Source organism: Lycorma delicatula, chromosome 7 (assembly GCF_047948215.1).
Source record: "Lycorma delicatula isolate Av1 chromosome 7, ASM4794821v1, whole genome shotgun sequence".
NCBI classification, from domain to species: Eukaryota; Metazoa; Arthropoda; class Insecta; order Hemiptera; family Fulgoridae; genus Lycorma; species Lycorma delicatula.
The window spans coordinates 16,463,650-16,485,728 of NC_134461.1; the positions used below are offsets into that span (position 1 = coordinate 16,463,650).

At 28.4% G+C, this 22,079-nt stretch overlaps 1 protein-coding gene across 1 annotated transcript in view; it reads left to right on the plus strand.

Moving 5' to 3' along the window:
- The window catches only part of LOC142327606 (homeobox protein B-H1-like), a 213,558-nt gene that overhangs the window by 156,245 nt on the left and 35,234 nt on the right, over positions 1-22,079 (plus strand). The window contains exon 2 of the mRNA XM_075370804.1: positions 6,725-6,935. Within this exon, the coding sequence (XP_075226919.1) occupies positions 6,725-6,935 (211 nt within the window). The remainder of the gene's footprint in view (positions 1-6,724; positions 6,936-22,079) is intronic.

The window sequence follows — 22,079 nt, forward strand, 5'->3', positions numbered from 1 at the left end:
AGGAAACCACCAACTGTGTTCCATTCCCTTTTGGTTTTCCAATTAACTTTCAGATGAAAATCAGAATTTATCCTCGCAAGCTACTTTGGTACATTCAGCTTCGTATCTGGAGGAGACGTATAAGACATGGAGCACATCTTCGATGGCCCTACAGGTCATTAGCCTATTGTATCTTAAAAACTCTTTTGACTTTTTGAGGTATGATAATTTTACTCTTATACAGGAATATATATATACATACATACATAATAAATATTTAATAATGATAACTGACTTAGAGTTTTAAGAAGCCTTCAAAGCAGAACAGTATGGTTTGATTATCCCAACAGAATTTTCTTATAAAATACCCAAAAATTTCCCTTTATTACAACAATACTATTGTTATCATTTTTGGAAATTATATCAATCCGATTAGCTATGTTGCGTGTACCTGAGAAGCACGCTTTTATCCACATTTGATGTTACATGATTATAATCAATCTAGTAAATTATATTTTCAACTGCTATTGTAGAATTTTCAAGTGTTTTTAAATAATTATTTTCAGGTATAGACAAAGTTACGTCAAAAGATTCATTTGTATGAATGGATATGTGTTTAATTTCATAACCGTAACGTCATAACTGTTATAATGCAGTTTATAAACAATTTAAAATTTGTATGACAGACCATGCTGCCTAAAATCAAACAATTTTATTTTCAATTTTACAAATTGATACCGTGAAAAATTAGTTAAAAATAAATCAAACAAAAAAATATTTAACAAAAACTAGCGGAGAAAAAAATTCTTTAGTACAATATAATATAAGCCTATCTATTAATCTTGTATTGAAATATAACACCACGATATTTTCCGGTCTATGGAAAAAACTTTAAAAAAGGAAAATCTAAATAAAAAAAAAAAATAAATAAATATCTATGCAAAGAAGTAAAAAGAAGGTAACATCTTCACGTACATAGGCACTGAACTAAATCTCTTCTCCATACAGAGAAGGGTAATAGAGTGTTTTTAAGCATGAAATTGGCTTTTAGAAAAAAATAAATTGGCTGTAACACATTCTCCCTGTATTATAAAAGCATCACACATATACTGTTTCTTTACAAGGTATTCAGAGTTGGTTCCCCTTTTCCACAGTTATTTTAAATAAATAATCAAAATATTATGATATATATTTAATTTATTTAATAAAATAAAGACTTCCTGAAATTTAAGAATGTGTTTAACCAGTAATGATTGTTTCACGGTATGATTTCCACACGTAAAACCCATATTAATATTTTTATAAGCATTAATTTAGGTATCGTTTAGTTAAATTAAGATTTGATTTATGTTCTTTTTTTTATCATTATACTTTTAATATAATTCAACTACTTTGTGTGAAAAAATTAAATCATATCCCTCATCTTAATTTTTCCTTAAAACAAAGATTTATTAAAAAATCGTAATACTTTAAAAATGCATTTTTAAAATAATTAAATTTATCTTACAAAAAATAGATAAATATTAAAAAAAAACACCACTGTCAGAATAATTAAAGAGCGTGCAGGTGACAATTTTGTATATAATATAATTTTGTTTTCAAATGTTTTTAAATTTATTTAAACATATATATATATATATATATATATATATATATATAAATTGATATAACCTATGACGGTACTTACGTATTAACGCCACCGCAGCTACAACTTTATTTAAAAACAAAATAGTCAATCGGATTTCGGTGGAAAATGTTTTAATAAATGGTTATTTATATTTATTTATTTTATAAATATAATTTAACCAAACTTAACCTACGCTCGCTTCGCTCGCTAACCTTGACTAATTAACACCGTAATTTTTTGAATATTTATTTAATAAATTCAGTAATTATTGCAATTATTTATTATTTAAATAATCAAAACACTCCTGTTAATTAGTCGTCAAGGTTAGCGAGCAAAGCGAGCGTAGATTAAGTTTGGTTAAATTATATTTATAAAATAAATAAATATAAATTACCATTTATTAAAATTAATAAAGAGACTGTTTTGAATCTATGCTAAACTCTATATCGGCCCATTTTCCACCGAAATCCGATTGACTACTTTGTTTTTAATAAACTGTAGCTGCGGTGGCGTTAATACGTAAGTACCCCTATGACACTCCTGGTAACGTAAGGATTCAAACGCGGGGTCATACATCTAATTCGGTTCAGCCGTTTGAGCTGCTTTCATGGAACAAACATAAATATATACATCCAGAATAAATTTTTGGAGAATTTCCGTCACCAAATGTTTTTGTTTTATGTTCGATATCATGAAAACTACGGGAAATACAGTTCTGCGACATATTTTATTCGATTTTTGAAATCAAAAACCATAACAAAACACAAAGATTACTAATAATATACTGAAATTACACCGGGAGAACCGAAATCCGAACGAAATTTTTCGCTAGCTGTAACTTGATAACTAAGCGTTTTCGAACATATATTTGTATGAACTTTTTTCCTTATTTTAAGCTCTAGAATCAGTTTATAGATTATTTCCCTTTCCTTTTGAATCAGCTGTATATATATATATATATATATATATATATATATATACATATTTGTATAAACATTAGACACTCCCGGTAACGTAAGGATTCCATCGCCGGGTAAGACATATAAATCGGTTCAGCCGTTTAGCTGCTACGGTGAAAAAAAAATTTATATATATATATATACGTACATACAACCTAAATACATTACACTCCTTTTCGGGCAGTTGTGTAACAAATGTAGTTTTGCTTATTTCATAAAAAATGTCTGACAATGATTCAAGCAATAAAAAGTACAGAATTTTTTTCAGGAAAAAACTATCTAATCTTAAGTATATACTTTATTTTATTGTTATTATTTATCGCAATTTTTTTTACAGTCATAGCTAATAATTATCAATAATTAATCAATATATTTAAATTAAAAAAAAGAAGTTCATCCGGAGGTCCCGGGTTCGAATCCCGGTCAGGCATGGGATTTTTGCACATGCTAGGAATGATCTATCTCATCCTCTGAAGCAGTACGTAACGGTGATCAGGGAGGTTAAGCAAAAAAAAAAATGTTAAAAAAAGGAGATGAAGTTTGATTCCAACCGATGTATTTTTCCTTGTAAGATCAAATTATTTCATTAATTAAAATTTTATTTGGCTATAACTCTGAAACCAGTAAAAATAAGTACCACTTATATTTACATCGTTGAAAAGCTCTCAATAAGGGGGTTATTACTGCAGTTAAGAAAAAGTCCAAACTCCATTTTTATTTTTTATTTTGGGCCTTTTTAAACATTTTTGGTCCTGTCGATTGCAATCCAAAGGGGAGGTGCACAACTAGATGTTAAAACAATCGTAAATCCGAAATTTAAACATCTTACGGATAATCGTTTTTGAGTTATGCGAGATACATACGTACGTACGTCATGTTGAAATTAGTCAAAATGGATTTAGGGATGGACAAAATGGATATTTTCATAAAATCTGCAAAATAAAATTTTCACGATCACATAAATAATATTTTGTAACAAAAATTGATATTATACTATATATAACAGTTATAAACTCCGTTTATTCAATGTTGCAAAAAGTATATTCGAATAATTATTACCCAGAGCTGTTTTTATAAAATAACCGTAATAACGGTATGTTTTCAGAAATATAAATCTAAGAAAGGACCAACAGATTGATTAGCTAACGTAAATCTATATAAAATTATTCACCAGAATATTTAACATTGCAATTTCTGAAACTGAAGATGTGTGAACATAACCACAAAAAATTTACTTTATAAATTCTATTCTTTAGAACAAAAGTGTTAAAGCATTTACAAGTAGGCAGTTTATTTATTTTATAGTTATTATTATTATTTTTAATTAATATTACTATTAATAATTTTTATTTTTAACTAATAACAATTATTTTATATTTAATACAACTTATCAATTTATCTAATATTATAAAAAATTTATTTTGAGCGTAGATTTATTTACAACGTTTCAATACAACTACATACGTTCGATCGATAAAATGGTAGATTTTTGTGGGCTGTAACTAGAAAGGAAGTGGTGAAAATAGAGTAAGAATAAAGAAGAAAAATAAGAAACTACTGTATAAAGAAAATAAGGAAGGAAGTAACGGGAAAGATAAATAAAGAAAAAGAAAGAAAGAAATCATCCAAGAGCCTCTTTTGGATCGATTTCAAATTCAGTTGGGATTTTAGTCAAGTGGATTGTGTACAATGGGGGTCGTGTCCCCGAGGAGTACAAAGTGCACACCACCTTCCGTCCCGGTCGTGTGGCGGAAAACGAAATTTAAAGGCTTTCTGAAGTCGGCTGTACTACTAGTAGATACATCGATTTAGAATCCCTCGAGAGGATAGCGGTGGTGGTCCTGCAGTTTTCCTCTCCCTTATAGACGACATTCATTCAGTCATCCGACCAGTCGTCTTTTTTAACCGGTTTAAAAACGACTCTGGTAACAGTCGTCGGTCGCTTCATCTTTAATTCCAATTAGTTTTGCTCACTCGTCTGAAATAAAGTTATGGAGTAACTTGTCTATCAAATAGGTTATCTATCCTTTTACATCCTTTATGTAAAAGTAAATCTGAACCTCAGATGTTTCCTTTTTAATATGTAATATTATAATTAATGAATGTCTAATTACTAATAACACTTTAAATAAATATTTATGCGAATGAAATAATCTTTTAGATAAATACGTAACGTTATAAAACGTATCAATAAAAGTTTTCAAAATTTAAGAAGAATATTAATTAAAATTTCAGCATTTTAAAACCGACTTAAAAAAAGTGGATGTGTGTGGGTGTGTGTATATTATATATTTTATATACATTGTATACACGTGTATGTGTGTATATATATATATATATATATATATATATATATATATATATATATATATATATACATACACACACATATATACACACACAGATGATTTTTGGCGGGTAATATGTTGTGACACAGCACAGTGACTGACGCGATTCACTCGGCTCCGTACGAGTCACATAGCTACTGACAAAAATGTTTGATTGAAAATTTGTTTGATATTTTATAAATATATTAGAAATTTCAATATATGATGTTAGCTTTTGAAATTCAAATTAACCTACTAATTAAACTCATGCAATGTATGATAATAATTTAATTAAAGTATGACAAAAATGTATAAAGCAAGTTTTTAAAAATTTTCAACAATTTTTGTAATATTATTTTTAGTGGCATTAACAATTATTATAGTTATTAGCGGCTTATCAGTCAATATAATGTAATTCCTGTACCTGTGAACACAGATCGATCATTCCTGAGATGTGTTGATTGAAATCCAACCACCAAAGAACACCGGTATCCACGATCTAGCATAAAAGTAACTGCCTTTACTAGGATTTCAACCTTAGAGCTCTCGACTTCGAAATCAGCAGATTTGCGATGACGAGTTTACCAGTAGACCAATCCGGTGGGTTGTAGAATTTTATTTGTTTGTAGTTTCAAAGAAAAAGAAGATTTTTATTAATAATTTATACATTTTTTTTTTTAATTTTTTGCATTGCTTAGCTTTACTATTTACAGGACCAGTTTATTATAACCAAAATAAAATTTATCCATCAAAATTCCCAAATTTCGAATAAAAAAGTTTTGATTTTAGGGATTTCCTTACTGTGTCGGGAAAATTTGGAAAAATGTATTTATAAAAAAATATTAAATTCAAAAATTCATTTAAGAAAATTGTTCAAAAATAGTGAAAAAACCTTTTTGAAAGTAATGCAAAAAAATCGCATCTGATTTCGGGTGCGGATATAATATAGGTGCCAATTCTACTTTAATATTTATAATCCTTTAAATAATGAAGAAAAGTTAAAAATATATTGTTTAATAATAAAAATTAAAAGAGTTAGAACCAAAAAAATAAGAAAATAATATATATTATTTTTTATAGGTAGGAAATATATTTTAAGAAAAGTTTTCCAAAAATATTCTTATATAAATTAAGCTTAACAAATTTTTCAAGTAAAGTTTTCTCTAAATCTAACACCATCTACAATAAATTGTAAAGAGAGAAAAAAAAATATTTAAAAATTTTTTCTCAATTTTAGATCTTCAGACTATAAAAAAAACTGTGGGAGTAAGTGCTTCAGAAGTGGCGGATTTCCGGTTTTAGTTAACCTTGAAGATTGGCCCAAAAGCCCAGTTTTTTGCTTCTAACCCCGGTTCCTGTGATTCGCTTGAAACTCAATATGGCTCTATTTTTACTAGGTGCACATCATCCACTCATGTTTCATCAGAATCGGTTAAAAACTGCGCCTAGTAAAACTCTAAAAAAAAACTTAAAATGTACGCAAAAACCTCGTTTTTTGTTTCTAATTCTAATTTCTTTACACCAATTCGCTTGAAAATCAATAGGGTTTTATTCTCAGTAGGACTACATCATCCCACCAAGTTCTGTTAAAATTTGACTCCCGTAGAACGGACGAAAAAATCTTATACATACATTTGTATTGGAGCATGATTTTGTATTTTCAAGTTTATAAACATAACGGTATATTTTTTAATAATATTTTAAAATAAATTTATAATTGATTTCTACATTAAAGTTCTATTTAAGAGTAAAAAATATATAAAATAAAATTTATAATAATAAAAAAAATGAATTAAATTCAAAAAAATTAATTACATTTATTCGTTTTTCAGGTCACAAAGATGATGATAATGGAAGAAGTTCAAATCACAGTTTAAGTAAAAAACAAAGAAAGGCGCGAACGGCCTTTACTGATCATCAATTACAAACCCTTGAAAAAAGTTTCGAAAGACAAAAATACCTCAGCGTCCAGGACAGAATGGAACTGGCAGCAAAATTATCTCTCAGTGATACTCAGGTTAAAACCTGGTACCAAAATAGACGGTAAGTTAAAATTATATTTTATTTTGAAAGATTTATAGAGACGTTTGGAAAAACGTATAGTCATTTAATCTTATTTGAATAATAGCAATTTCATTTACGCGTAAAAATAACTCATTCTTTAACAAGTAGAAGACAGCCATTCTAAAATTTCACAGTAATTTTTTTTTACCAACATTTCGAAGAAAAATATCGTATTACTTTCGGTCGCATGGTGATATTGTGAATAAAACCGGGTATTGTGATATTGAAACTAGATTTTCTTTATATTTTGAGGTATGAGGAGTACGAAAACATTATTTACTTAAATAATGTTTTAGTATTTTTTTTAAAAATGATTTCCTTATATCAATACTAGCGCCAGAGGCGTGAAGGCACGCCTCCGCACATGAGCCCTCTGGGCGGGTTGCCCTGGCTTGGGTCGTCTCGGAATAGGATTATTAGGTGCCCAAAATTAATTACCTTTTGTAAAAATTTTTTTTTGAATGATGAAAAGTTATATAACGAAAGTAAATTAGAAATTTAACTCTAGAAATTGATACTAACGAATCGGGATTTTCCGCTAGTAATCGGTATATTCCAGTGCTAAGCAAAAGGTGACGAACACACACAGACAGACTGACACACATACAAATGCCCTTTAGTAGGGTGGGATAAATAAATGACAATCTTCATTTTGAATTAATAAATCAAAAACGGCTAAACCGATTTCGTTAAAAATTTGTCCCGGGACTGTTAGTTTTATAATATTAATATAATTATAGCAAAAATCTGATGTGGACAACACATGAGTTCCTTCTACGCCTATTATATTTATTATATTACATTTACACTTTTTTTTTTAAATGTAAATTACATAAAATTTTATTTGATTAATAACTTCTACCATTTTTTGGGTACTTACGTATTAACGCCACCGTAGCTACAGCTTTATTTAAAAACTAAGTAGTCAATCGGATTTCGATGGAAAATGGGCCGATATAGAGTTTAACATAGATTTAAAACAGTCTCTTTATTAATTTTAATAAATGGTTATGGTTATTTATATTTATAAATATAATTTAACCAAACTTAACATACGCTCGCTTCGCTCGCTAACCTTGACTAATTAACAGGAGTGTTTTGATTATTTAAATAATAAATAATTGCAATAATTACTGAATTTATTAAATAAATACTCAAAAAATTACGGTGTTAATTAGTCAAGATTAGCGAGCGAAGCGAGCGTAGGTTAAGTTTGGTTAAATTATATTTATAAAATAAATATAACCATTTATTAAAATTAATAAAGAGACTGTTCATTTTCCACCGAAATCCGATTGACTACTTCGTTTTTAAATAAAGCTGTAACTGCGGTGGCGGTAATACGTAAGTACCATTTTTTGTTATTGTTATTATTGAATTATTATTTATCATAATTTTTTTTTTACAATCAGATATTAAAAGTATTAATAAATCAATATATTTAAACTAAAAAAAAATTTAAAAAAAAAAGGTGATGTAATCTGATTTGAAACGATGTGCCTTCCTCTTGTGAGATCCAAATATTTCATTAATTAAAATTTTATTTGGCTATAACTGGAACCAATGAAAAAAGTACCAATGATAAAAAGTTTCAATGAGGGCTTACTACTGCAGTTAAGAAAAAGTCAGAAATCCAAATTTTTTATATTTTGTGCTTTTTTGGACACTTTTGGTACAGTCGATTGTAATCAAAAGGAGAGGTGCACAACTAGATGTTACAACAGTTCTAAATCAAATATTTCTACATCCTACGACTAATCGTTTTAGAGTTATGCGAGATACATAAGTACGTACAGATGTCACATCGAAAGTAGTCTAAATGGTTTTAGGGATGGTCAAAATTGATATTTCCGTTGAAATCTAAAAACCGAAATTTTTCGCGAACACAATACTTCCTTTACTTCGTACAATGAAGTAAAAAATTGTACCTTTTTCAGTTTTCAGATTTAATTTATCTTTTGTATATTTCTTGGGGGAAAAAATAATATGAAGAATAATATACAAAATAAATTAACGAAAATTCGGTCTTCTTACGCAAAATTGCACAAGGATATTTTTGTTTTTTTTTTACTTAGAAATTTTTTTTCCCAATATTTTGACACCCTTTATACATTATATGTTCATTAAATAGAAATTATTAAAACTATTCAAAAATTGTCATTTATAATATAGATTAAATTTTGTATAATTACGAATAATATTTATTGTAGGTTTAAAAATATTAATTTTACCTCATTATATCAGTTCTTACTAAATGATTCATCGATTTAACTGTAAAAAATGAAAAACAATTCCTCTTTGACGGTTATCGGAAAACCAAACGACTACAGAACAGATTTCCTTGACGGTAAACATAAAACTAAAGTAGTTAATATTAATAAATGAAATGATTTACCTGATGACAAACTATTCTAAACTTTACTTCATTTAAAAATACATTAAAATAAACAATATGCGACATAATATTAATAAAATCTATAACAGACTGTTACACCATACTAACACAGCTCGAGAGTGTAGCAACGGAACGTTTAGTACCAGTTAAAACATGTCCGTGAAGAGAGTAGATGGTGCGCAAGCCGTATGCGTAACGTAAGTAACTAGAGTGCGTTTAAAGATAACCTGTCATACCCTAGTACAACAATACATAACATCGACGCTTTACTTGCATCGCACACAATACCATCTCAAAATAAAATCGTGTTTATATAAACACGATTAATAAAAAAATAAATTGATCACTAAATAATTAACAAAATGATCATTTCTATTTATAATTAAGATAAATTGAAATGTCGCGATCAATAAATGTCGCGATAAATCGATCGAAATGTACGCGAGCTTGATGTGGTGATCGTTTAACCCAATAAAGCCCAAAATAAATAGGTGTACAATTTTTTGAATTTTGTAAGAAATTAAAAATTTCGATAAACCATCATTTATCAGTTTTAGAAAATTTAATTTTTAAAAAATATTTTACAAATGATACGAGTAAAATTTTGATTAACTCTAGCCCCAACAGAAATGTAACCCTTGAACCATCTTTTATCTCCCCACCTCCTTTATGATCCATACTTCATAAATTAATTAATGTACTTATATGTTAGTCCGTCGACCATAACCGTAATGATCCCGTAACTTTGATTCAAAGTAATAGGATCATTAACACATTTTACATATTAAAAATATAAGCATTATTGCTTATAATTATAGATAAAAATTAACCAAACTTGACCTACGCTCGCTTCGCTCGCTAATCTCGATTAATTAACAGTAACGTTTTAATTATTTAAATAATAAATAATTGCAATAATTACTGAATTTATTATTTATAAATACTGAAAACATTACTGTGTTAATTAGTCAAGGTTAGCGAGCGTAGGTTAAATTTGTTAAATTATATTTATAAATTAATAAATATAAATGATAATATAATGGTTATATCGAGCGATATTAACAATAACCCAAAAGTTTGTAGTTTGTTGGGCTAATACGTAAATACCTTAACTAAGCTCTTACGAATAGAATTCTTAATTCTAAAAACTTAATTTTTTTATTTATTTATTCAAGCTCGCGAGTACTGAATCGAAGTATACACCGACATAATTAATATATATACACACATATGAACAAACGATTTTTTTTTTTACTAATTTCTGGAAGTTTATTACCCATTAAATCGAAAAATCTAAAAAAGTTATAATTTAATTACAATCTTCTTTTTATAGAATATAATAGAAGGTAAAATAAAAATTAAAAATTAATATGGAATTTTGATAAATTGAATATAAAAATGATAAAAAAATGACAACACAGTTAAACTTTCCTGTCACGCAGCTAAAGATGTATTCCAGGAAAGTCCTTCAGGTGGGTTATTTCTGATGCACGACTTACCCACACAACTTAATTAAAAATATTTATCATCTTATTTAAATATAATATTTTTTTCGTTTATTCAATTCCATGATTCTAAATAAAGCGCGCGTGCTTACCATATTTAATTCGCACGGGTATAGAGGTACTAGCGGTGACGGTCGGCACTAACTAAACTAATGTAGTTTCAGAACTTACATAGAACAAATTTCGCTTGTTTTGTCGGCAGGTTAGTGTACCCGCGAGGCTTAACGGATCAGGCATCGAGTCAACTGGCCGATCGAGTTTGAGATCCTGCCATACCGAGTTAATTTTTTTCACATTAAATAATATTAATTTATTTAATTCTACCGCTCACCTGTTATATCACAACATAGCAAACGACTACATCCCAACCTCGTAGAGGAAGACATTCGCCTTGTGAAGTTTCCGGTTGCCACATCACCCCCGTTCCTAGCTCTGATGGGCTTTAACGGGAGTCGTTTTTCACCCTTTAACTTTTTACATCTTATAATAATAAGCCAGGTCTCGTTGGGATGCCACTGATGTAAATGCCTCGATAGACATTTACATCAGTAATTTATAAACTCAGATTTTGCTTTCGCTGCAGGCTTCATCCGGACATCTTCAATGTCCTACATCGTTACCCTCTGAACTAGCTAACCGTGTTCACGAAAGCACGAATCCCGCGTCTAGTTCTACATTTTATACAGCCAATTAGCAAACGACTACAACAGCATTTTTTGGGGATAGGGGTGGAATTTTGGAAACATTTTTTTTTCAAATATTGTTATTTTTTAATTGTTAACAAATAAGCCTAAGAAAAGTATAATCTTAATCATAGGAATTCTAGGGATACTAAGGGTGACCTTGCTTTACAGCCTCACCCTCTCGACTTTTAAGTTGAAAATTTAATGACATCAATTCCATACATATAAAAGTAATCTGAACTAGTTTGTCCAAAAGTAGTTCTGGAAATATAAGGTGATTTAGAAGCCAACGCCGAACACATATGCATACATAAGAACATAAATATCTGGAAAATTTCCATCAAATTTTTAGGTTCCTTAGGTGTCAAACCGTCAAGATCCAGTTATAACCAAGTATGCCTAAATTGGAAAGATTGCAATACTTTATCGTCTAGAGCAGTGATTCTTAACCGGGGGTGCCCGCACCCCTGGCGGTGCGGGAAGGTATTTTTGGGGATGCGGGAGAAGCCTCTAACAATATACATATATTATTTTTGCGATATTTGAAAAGTATGTATTTGAATTTTCGATGACTTCAACCAATTGCTTTTGTTTAAAAACGGTTAGGTAGATTTGGCTATGTCCGCTCCCTCACCCTTACTCTATACCTGAGTCTATTATTGTTTCTGCGTGTACGCATTTAAACATCCGATTATTTACATTACTTACCTATTTAATACATTCGTATTGATCAGTGATTCAAGCCCAAATAGGATACATCGATAATACAAATGTAAGAATTTTTCTCACTAATTTAAAATAATACACCCGAGCCACAATTTATGCCACAAACATATGTTGCAATGAAACATATGCCACAATTTATTAATCCGTGTTATACGAGGTTTGGTTGTATTTTTGTTATTTTTTATACGATATTTCTAAATAATTTAATTGATTATAGTGAACCCTGCTATGTCAAAAAAACGCCAATGGAACTACAAGTTGCTTATGGATTCACTTGTACAACAAAAAAAGATGGTACGCAACGACCTCAATGCATCTTATATTCCAAGATATTTTCAAACAGCAATCTCAAACCGTCAAAGTTATTAGAGCATTTCAACAACCTGCATGGTGGTGAAGGTGCAGGTCATAGCATGAACAGCTTGAAGTCAAAAAAGGCTCGATTTGACACCAGTGGTACTATCTTAAAATTATGCCAGCCAGCAATTCAAAAGCCCCTATTAGAAGCGTCATATTTGTGTGCAAAGAATAAAAACCCCACACGATCGCTGAGGAATTAATAAAACCTTGTGCATTAATTATAGCTGAAACTGTATTGGATTCTGAAGTGCATAAAAAATTCACCAGATTCCGTTATCGAACGATATAATTCGATCGCGAATTTAAGATCTCAGTAAAGATACTTTACTACAAATAATAGAAGACATAAAAGCCAGTCCACTAAAAGTAAGCATACAACTGGATGAGGCAACCGATGTTGAAAATTGCAGCCAGCTCTTGGTATTTATGCGATGGGTGTGCGGAGAGCTTTTTTCAGATTCAAATGGGTGCGGCTCACTTAAAAGGTTAAGAAACACTGGACTAGAGCTACAGCGCTATCTAAACGGGAAAGTAAAAATGTTCTTGAAAGATTAAAAAATATCCACCAAAACACCGCTGAACCAAAAGAGGCGAGATAATGAAAAAAAAATTACATAATAGGATGTGCGTTTTAATTCTGCAATTTTTTTTAAACAAAATTTTAAAATAAAAATTAATTTTTTGGGTGGACCTCCGGTAACATCACAGGTCCATCCAAAAACAGTTTTATGGATAGATATGATAAAGTTTCTTTTCAAGTAAGGTTTAATTAATTTAAAAAATCAATTTCTTTAATTAAATAGAAAAGCATTTTTAGGAAATTAAATAAAATTATCTCGATTTTCTAATCTTATTATGAATCGAATATAAGCTTACAAAATAAATAACAAATGTTAATGTAATAAAACAGTAATCAGTTAATTAATTAATTTATTTAGAAATTTCTTCGATCGGAGTACCTGATAAAATGGTTTAGAAGCTTTAGAAATGCAGTGCTATAAGAGCACGTTAAAAATCAAATGGATGGATAAAGAGACAAACGAAAGAGATGTTGTGGCAAATGGATGAAGAAAGAAGGGTTTGAAAAAGTATAGCAAAAAGAAGAGACAGATTTATAGGCCACATCTTAAGGCATCCTGGAATAGTCGCTTTGATATTGGAAGGATAGGTAGATGGGAAAAATTGTACAGGCAGGCAACGTTTGAAATATGTAAAACAAATTGTTAGGGATATAGAATGTACCGAAATGTAGATATACCGAAATGAAACGATTGGGACTAGATAGGGAATATTAAAGAGCTACATCAAATCAGTCAAATGACTGAAGACAAAAAAAAATTATAATATTATTATTATTCTTGTTAAAATATTTATTTTAATTATACCGATTTATTTAGAAAATTATTATAAAATAAAATATATATTTTAAACGCGTCAGATATAAACGCGTGCAACAACATTTGATGTATCAAATAAAATATCTCTTATTAATATTAGCAGCTATATTGCCTTCATACTTATTAAATAATGTCCGAACTGAACACCAACGAATTAATAAAACAGCCTTAAGCAATAAGTTAGTTATAGTCTAAGTTACGTTAACATGCATACACACATACACACATATACTTATACAGCTTTTAAACTAATCTTTATTCAAGTCTTGAAATTAGATTACATTCTTTCATTGTAATAATGGGATTTAAGATTGAACAAAGACGTCTCTGTATGCCCTAAGTAATACTGTAAAAAAAATAACAAAAAATGATTCATACAATCAAGACATTAACCCTGTTTCATTTTTTCGTTATTGTATTATTAGTCTAAATAAAATATTCAAGGACATTAATGATAATTACATAAAGGGGTTAGTAACTCAATATTATTATTTCATTAAAAAAAAAAAATCATAAAATATTTAATTAAATAAAACAATTAGATAAAATCATTAACTTTTTTTTAATTTTTTGCTTTTGAAAGGTGAAATCTTTTATCATACGATTAATAAGTTAATAATAATTGTGTATTATACAGACTTTCTCAGTATATTCATAAAAATATCAGATGTCCAAGGAAGAGATGAGTAGATAAAGTAAAAATTTTAAACGGAAAATATTTCCTATTAATAAGGGAATACAAAAACTTACTTTAAATAATACATTGTTTAAAAAAATATGTCCGATCTACGTGGTAGAGTTATAGCGTCTCTTGTTTCATCCCGAAGGTTGTAGGTTCGAGTCCCGGTCAAGTATAGCATTTTTCAAATGGTATAAAAAAAAAATCATTCCATTATAACCAATCGGCAGTTGTATTACTGGCTGCCAGACAGAATAAAAATGGAATGTAGGGGAGTTAATTGTTATTTCGTTATTAGCTTTTCTTTTCTTCAGATCAATTATAAACATTCAACACATTTGTTGTTTCGAGGGGACAAACTATAAAGATATTTTAATCGTGCCCATAAAATAATTATGTAAAAGTAAGTTTTTTTAATATACTGGCATCATACCTCTAGATCTATGGTACAAGAATGTATAGTAATCAGTCAAAAAATTGGTTGTAGGTTTTTTTGCAATATTTGACGTTTCATGACTCAGGGAACTCAAAAAACATAAAAAAGAAGGTCGTGGGTATATACGTGTGTTAGCGTCAAAAAATTTTGATTGGATAAACTGATTTTGATGAAATTTTGTACAGACTATTGTGCATATAGGACACTATGTTGATAACATTTTGGGGGTCAATATCTCTAGAGGGTGGGGTAGATACTTATTTGGAATCAATTTTCTCAAAATTTTTCAAACATAATCCCGCTTTATATTAGGGTTAGTACATGGGTACATGCTTATCTTATTATTAAAAAAAAATCCTTGAATTCCCCATTCCCCAAAATACGAAACTATCTTTTTATTTATCGTATATTTTTTAACCAAATTTTTTTTTGCGTTCTTAGATATAGTAGTTTTTCACGTGACCTAAAAACCTAATAAAGGCTTTTATACGAATTTGAATACTACATCGTGGATACCGGTGTTCTTTGGTGGTTGGGTTTCAATTAACCACTCATCACAGGAATGGTCGATCTGATGATGTAAAAGACTACATTTCATTTACATTCATACATATCATCCTGTGAAGTAATACCTTACGGTGATTCCAAAGGCTAAACAGAAGAAAAAAATCTCTCAAAAGTGACAAAAAAAAGAAATAGTTACGGGCAATATTGAGGATGAGAGAGTCGATCAAAGTTTAAAAATTTATATTTAATGAATTTTTTAAAACGTTTTAGTAATAATATTACAATAAAATTTCATCATAATTTATCCGCACTCCCAAAAAATAAACCTTACGTAACATTTTATTTTTTGTTCATTTTTCAGTGGAATTCATTTTTATTCTCTTCCATTTAACACAGTAAACGTAGAAAAATTAAAAAAATAAAAATTAGAATGTGATTTTGGAGGTGGGAAGCAAAAAAGAAAAAAAAAATATATATATATATATAAAATATCGATTTTTAAACATTTTTAAAATTCTCTTTTGATTTATTTAAACATATAATGATAATTTTACAATAAACTCCATCATTGATTACCTCCAAAAAAATAAATTTTAAATAACTTTTTCATGTATCATTGTTTTTCCACTATATATAATAAGTAACCAATGCCAGAAATTATTACAACTTTGGTGTCAGCTTTTTTGTTTTCGTTATCTTAGTTAAAGACAATCAAATCAATTGAAAATTGAAAAACTAGAAACTATTTTTTTTTTAATTATATTAATTTAAAAGTCATAATCAAACATTTTATATGATACGGCATGAAACACCAATTGATTCTAAAAGTAAAAAAATATTTTTATGAAGGAAAAACATATAAAAAAAGTAAAATAATTTTCTTTTGTTCTTTCTTCACTGAACCAATTTTTTATCGCAAACCAATCATAGCGAAATGTGTAGATGGCATTCCAGTTTAAAAAAACTTTTTTTCATTACAAGAACTTTATATAAGATAAAAATCATTTCTTGAAAGTTGCTCGTTATTTTCACTTGTAAGCTAAACGATTTACGAGCGTGTTAATCATAAAAAAACATTCATTACAGTGATTTATTCTTAATATTAATTACTATGTCTAGTCCTCTGTTAGGAGTTAATAGAAAACTGGAAATGATACATAGATAACATTAAGAATAAGTCGGTGTAATGAGAGGACGGAAGATCACGAGTCACTCTGAAGAGCAGTGTTGGGTGAGTGACGGATACTTCCCTCCAGCATAACCTCTCCAATCCTTTCTAAGAAATACATTACCAACCATTTTAAAAATGGAAAATCTTATGAAAAATCTCTATGTCTTTCCGTTTTCCGTCTTAGAAGTAAGAAATCTTATTTTACAAAAAAAAAAAATAATGATAAAAAACGTATTTGATTTAACTGCTTCACAAATAGACAGATGAAAAGGTAAAAAGCCAAGATCAAATTAAAGTCAAAATCCGCTCGAACAATAATGGTTTCTAATCTAATATTTACTTTTTACCAATTATTTGCTCAGCTTTCGGGTAAATTCAAAGTTATGTTCAGGATATCTGCCTAATAGACGTTAATAATATGTAAAACGCAAAGAATAATGTTAGTTTTGTCACGCCGACAATTTTATAACCAGACGATTTTTCCTCCTTTTTCTTCCAGATCTATTTACACGCTGAAGCCATTTAGGGCATGTACACATGAGAACGCTTGATCGTTCGTTTTAACGCGCGTTAAGAAAAGAAGAGCGAACTCATACAGCATTGTGCTCACATATATGCCTTGTTCTACGCCATTCGTTCTCAAATTGGGCGATAACGTCTCCTTGTGGGGGCTGAAGGCCTTCAAGAGGGTCGGTAGAAAGCCCATAGAAAATTGGGGGCATTCAGGCGATCTAGAAAGATGATAGCTGATTGAAAAAATATATAAAAGTTATATTTTCCTGATATTTCATACCAATTATTAAATATCCACTGCACTAGTACAAAAAATTAAAGGGTCATCAATATTTTATAATAAAAAAAAAAATTGTACTCAAACAACTTTAACTTTGCAACAACGGTGCTTAGAGAGACGGATTAAAACAAGATTAAAGCTTGAATACTCTACTTTTTGACAGTCTACTTCAGATTTCAAAAATCATCAAAGTAATAAAAGATCAGGGAGAAATTGCTCTCATTTAAAACGTAACTTTCAACTCAGAAATAGGATATGCCACGTTTACAAACAATAATTGCAATTGCTGTTTGTAAGAGCGCATCTTAAAAAAACAGTAATTGCAATTATTATTTTTAACAAATGGTAAGTTTAAAAATTTTGAGGCCGTTAGAAAAGTTTTGATTCTCAAAGTGGGCGGTGAGCGAAAACGTTTGAGAATGTTGTACGCTCTAGTCTAGCTGTGGACGAAGAAGCAGTTGTATTTGGATTTTATACCGTCGTTTCAAATCACGAAAGACCAGCAATTGGATGGAAAAGGGTGGGATGGAAAAGGGATCCACCCATATTGGGTGGATCCAATTTTACGTGATAGGTTAATTCACGGTTCCTTTGTAATACGTATCCAAATTTGAAAAAAATATAAGCCTAAGTTCTATAACTACTTTAGAATTTCGGTTGAATTCTTTGACAAGTTATTAAAAATAACATTATTCAAGATGATTTTAAAATAGTAACTTGTAAAATAAATTACAAAGGTGTACAATTTTTCCTTCTGTAATTAAGAAAATAAAAAACAAAATATTCATTAATTTAAAAAACTTTAATATTGTAAATCATTCGCCAATAAATATTATCAATAAATACCTACAATATATAACTGAATTAAGATTGAATAAATTAAAAAGTATATATATATATATAATTTTATATAAATTAAATATTTATTTTTAATTAATAAAATAATAATAATAATGATACGAATGACGATATATTCAAAATATTGCGTCTAGAAAAAAAATGAACAGTTAAGAAAAAAAATTTAAATTACATGGTAATTATTAAATTAGTATTCAAATTTAAATACCAAGATATTATTTATTAATACATAAAATTATAATAGATTAGGTTACAGTAAAGTTAATAAATCAGATTTTAATAATTTTTATCACGTCGTAAATAACATTTTATTGAAATTAAAGGAAAAAGACCGTTGAACGAGATTTATTTATATTAGTAATGTAAATATATATTTTTTAATAATAAAAATATGCAAATTTAATATTTCTACAAGTATGTACTAATACAAACTGGTTTACCTCGCTTGTTAAATTACACTATTATATCTTTGATTTATTTCATTAATTAAATTTATAGATAAAATATACAATTTGTTTATTATTTGTATTCATTAATTATGTACACTAATATTTATCTTACCATTAAAATATATGTCTTTTTAAAATATACAAACAAGTAACTGTAGAAACATATAACTAATTATATATAATACGAGTATATTTTATACTAAATTTTATTTAAAGTATAATAATCGTATTAAATCAAGTAATTTTATAAAATATGATTGCCAATTTAAGGTTTATTTTTCGTTTTAAAAATTTACTTTAACAAAAAAACATTTGGATTATATTTTTTATACGATTACCAATTCATTCGCTATTTAAATTTTCAACTATAGAAGCTAACTCATCGAGTTGGTTTAGTGGTGAATTCATCATCGCAATTCAGCTGATTTCGAAATCGAGAGTTCTAAGGTTCAAATCCTAGTAAAGGCAGTTACATTTATACGGATTTGAATACTAGATCGTGGATACCTATGTTCTTTCGCGGTTGGGTTTCTTCAATTAACCACACATTTCAGGAATGGTCGACCTGAGACTGTACAGGACTACACGTCATTTACATTCATACATATCATCCTCTTAAGTAATACCTTGAGATGGTTCCGGAGACTAAACAGAAAAGAAAAAACTGATGAAGCTGATACGTCATGAAAATACGATATATTTTTTATTAAATTGAGAAAATTTTATTACTTCTAGAATTTTTTTTTTGTTATGAAAGAGCGGGTATGAAGAGCTATGGTTATTAGTCCTGTGGAAATTATCGGTGTATAAAAATATGCCACTCCTGACTAGGATTCAAAACCTGGACTTCCGCACGAAATGACGAGACCTACTCAGCCATGGAGGTCAGCACTTAGAGATCTGTTCGAAAATATTAAGAGAAATATATATATATATATATATATATATATGTAATTTTTTTTTTAATAGAATTCAAATTTCTTAACATTCTTCATTTTCAGTTGATGATTCATAGATTTTTTCAAAAATATTATTTACAAATTTTGTTGCAAAATTTTATTTGTTATTAGCAATTTAACGAAGTTATTTCAATCTTTAAAAGTAGCGTTTTGCGATACCAATTATTAGTGTTTTATGATAATTTTATAAAAAAATTAATACTGGTAAAGTTTTGAAATATATCTTATTCAATTTTCAGGTCAAAAACCATATGAAATTAAAATATTTACCGTTTAATTTAAATTCCAGGAGTTTCATTTAAAGCTTTACTTTACCGTAGGAGAAGAAATGTAAGCGAAAATTTTACACGTTACGAAGCAATCCCAAATCCAAATTTATGAATTTTTTTTAAAATTTTCATTTGTAGAAAATCCTGAATTTTCTTTTCGGTTAGTTCCTGAAATATTTTGTGTAGCTTCAGGGGAAGGTGAATTTGATGTAAATTATGCTGGTAATGTTAAATTTTTATTTTTTTTTTTAATACATACAAAGATAGGGTGGCACCAGGAAATAAACCAAGACCTAGAAAAACTAAATAAAAGTTGGAAAAAATAAACAATCGAGGATTTCAAACTAGACGAAAAGAGAAAACTAAAGATCAGCTCCAGGAAATTTACAAAAGAGCAAAAACAAGCACTCTCGGAAAGAATGAAAAAGTACTGGAACAACAAAAAGAAGAGGAAAATAAGAAAGAAAATGCAACGAGATCTAAAAAGATCTATTCAAAAGAAAAAGAAAGTGAAAATTTGTAATTGTTACTTACGTTGAGAAAATGGCAAATAAATAAAATATATTACTAATTATAAAATAATACATTGTGCAACGATAATCATTAACGCACAAATGCGAAGTTACGACGCAAGCCTTGGCGAGTGTCGTAAACCTCGCCAGAGTGTATTTATGGCCATTAAAGAGAATTACATACCGTATTTTTTCTACAGCTGATAAAATATTGGTATTATTGATTTAAATCAGCGATATATATTTACGGAATATTTTTTTTTTAATTTTTCAAAAAATGCATTACTGAGGCAAATAGGTTATTAATCATAAGTTCTGTCTTTTCTTAAATTCGATCGATTTCTAAGACATTTATTCCTCATAATCCGACATAATTAACAAAAGGTAAAACAGTATAATATATAAAAACTTACTTACCTATCCGTGTACTTTCAAATAACCTCTGCTTGTTAACTACTAAATCAGATTAAAATCAAAATAAGAAAATAGCTGATACATTAAACAATACCCGCTTCTGATTGGTTACTGGTTAAAACGATTAGGCTTTTGATTGGTTGAACACATGGATCATAATGGATATCTGTTCAATAAATTCTTTCTTATGATACAGATCCCAGCCGCGTAATTTAAACGTTACATTATAGTCGTAAAAAAGAATAATTATTCACAATTGGGAAATGTTCCCGCATGGGAATATAAAGATTAAATCTACTGAAGCATAGAATTCAGTTAACGTAAGTTGAATTCAAAAGTAATTTTTATACATTAAGATACAACTAACATTTTATAAAAATTAAAGCTGAATTTATAAAAAAACAAGTTCGTAAATTTAAATGTTTTAATTCCCTTAAGTAATTTTCATAGAAGTATTAAAAAAAGCTGCTTTCATGGTGTTTCTAAATACCCCAATAAGTAATTTTCAAAGAACTATTTTTAAAAGTGGTTAATAATTAAAAAACCCATTTAGCAACAATTTTTTTTATGCGTTTAAGCGCTTTCGGAAGAGAATTCTATCATCAGGAACTTAAGAATGTATATTATATTCTTAATATAACTAAAATTTCGTTGTTTTATGTAAAGTATATAAAATATAACAGTGATCGTCATGTGTTTAAAATTATGTCGACTTAACGTTCTGTCATTATGAATATCTCCACCGCTATGAACGGTGGAAAAATTCTTGTCAAGTAGGTTTATATAATCAACCAACGAACCATATTTGATAAAATTATTAAAAGTGGTTGTTTTTGTAATGTTTCTAAATTTCAATATTTATTTTTTCACAAAAATTTACAAATTTTTTAATTAAAATTTTAAATATCACATAAATACAAATTTATTTTTATAGATATTTTACTATTTTACCATATAAATCTATATTTTTTTTTTTTTTTTTATAAGTAAAATTAGTAAAACTTCGTCCT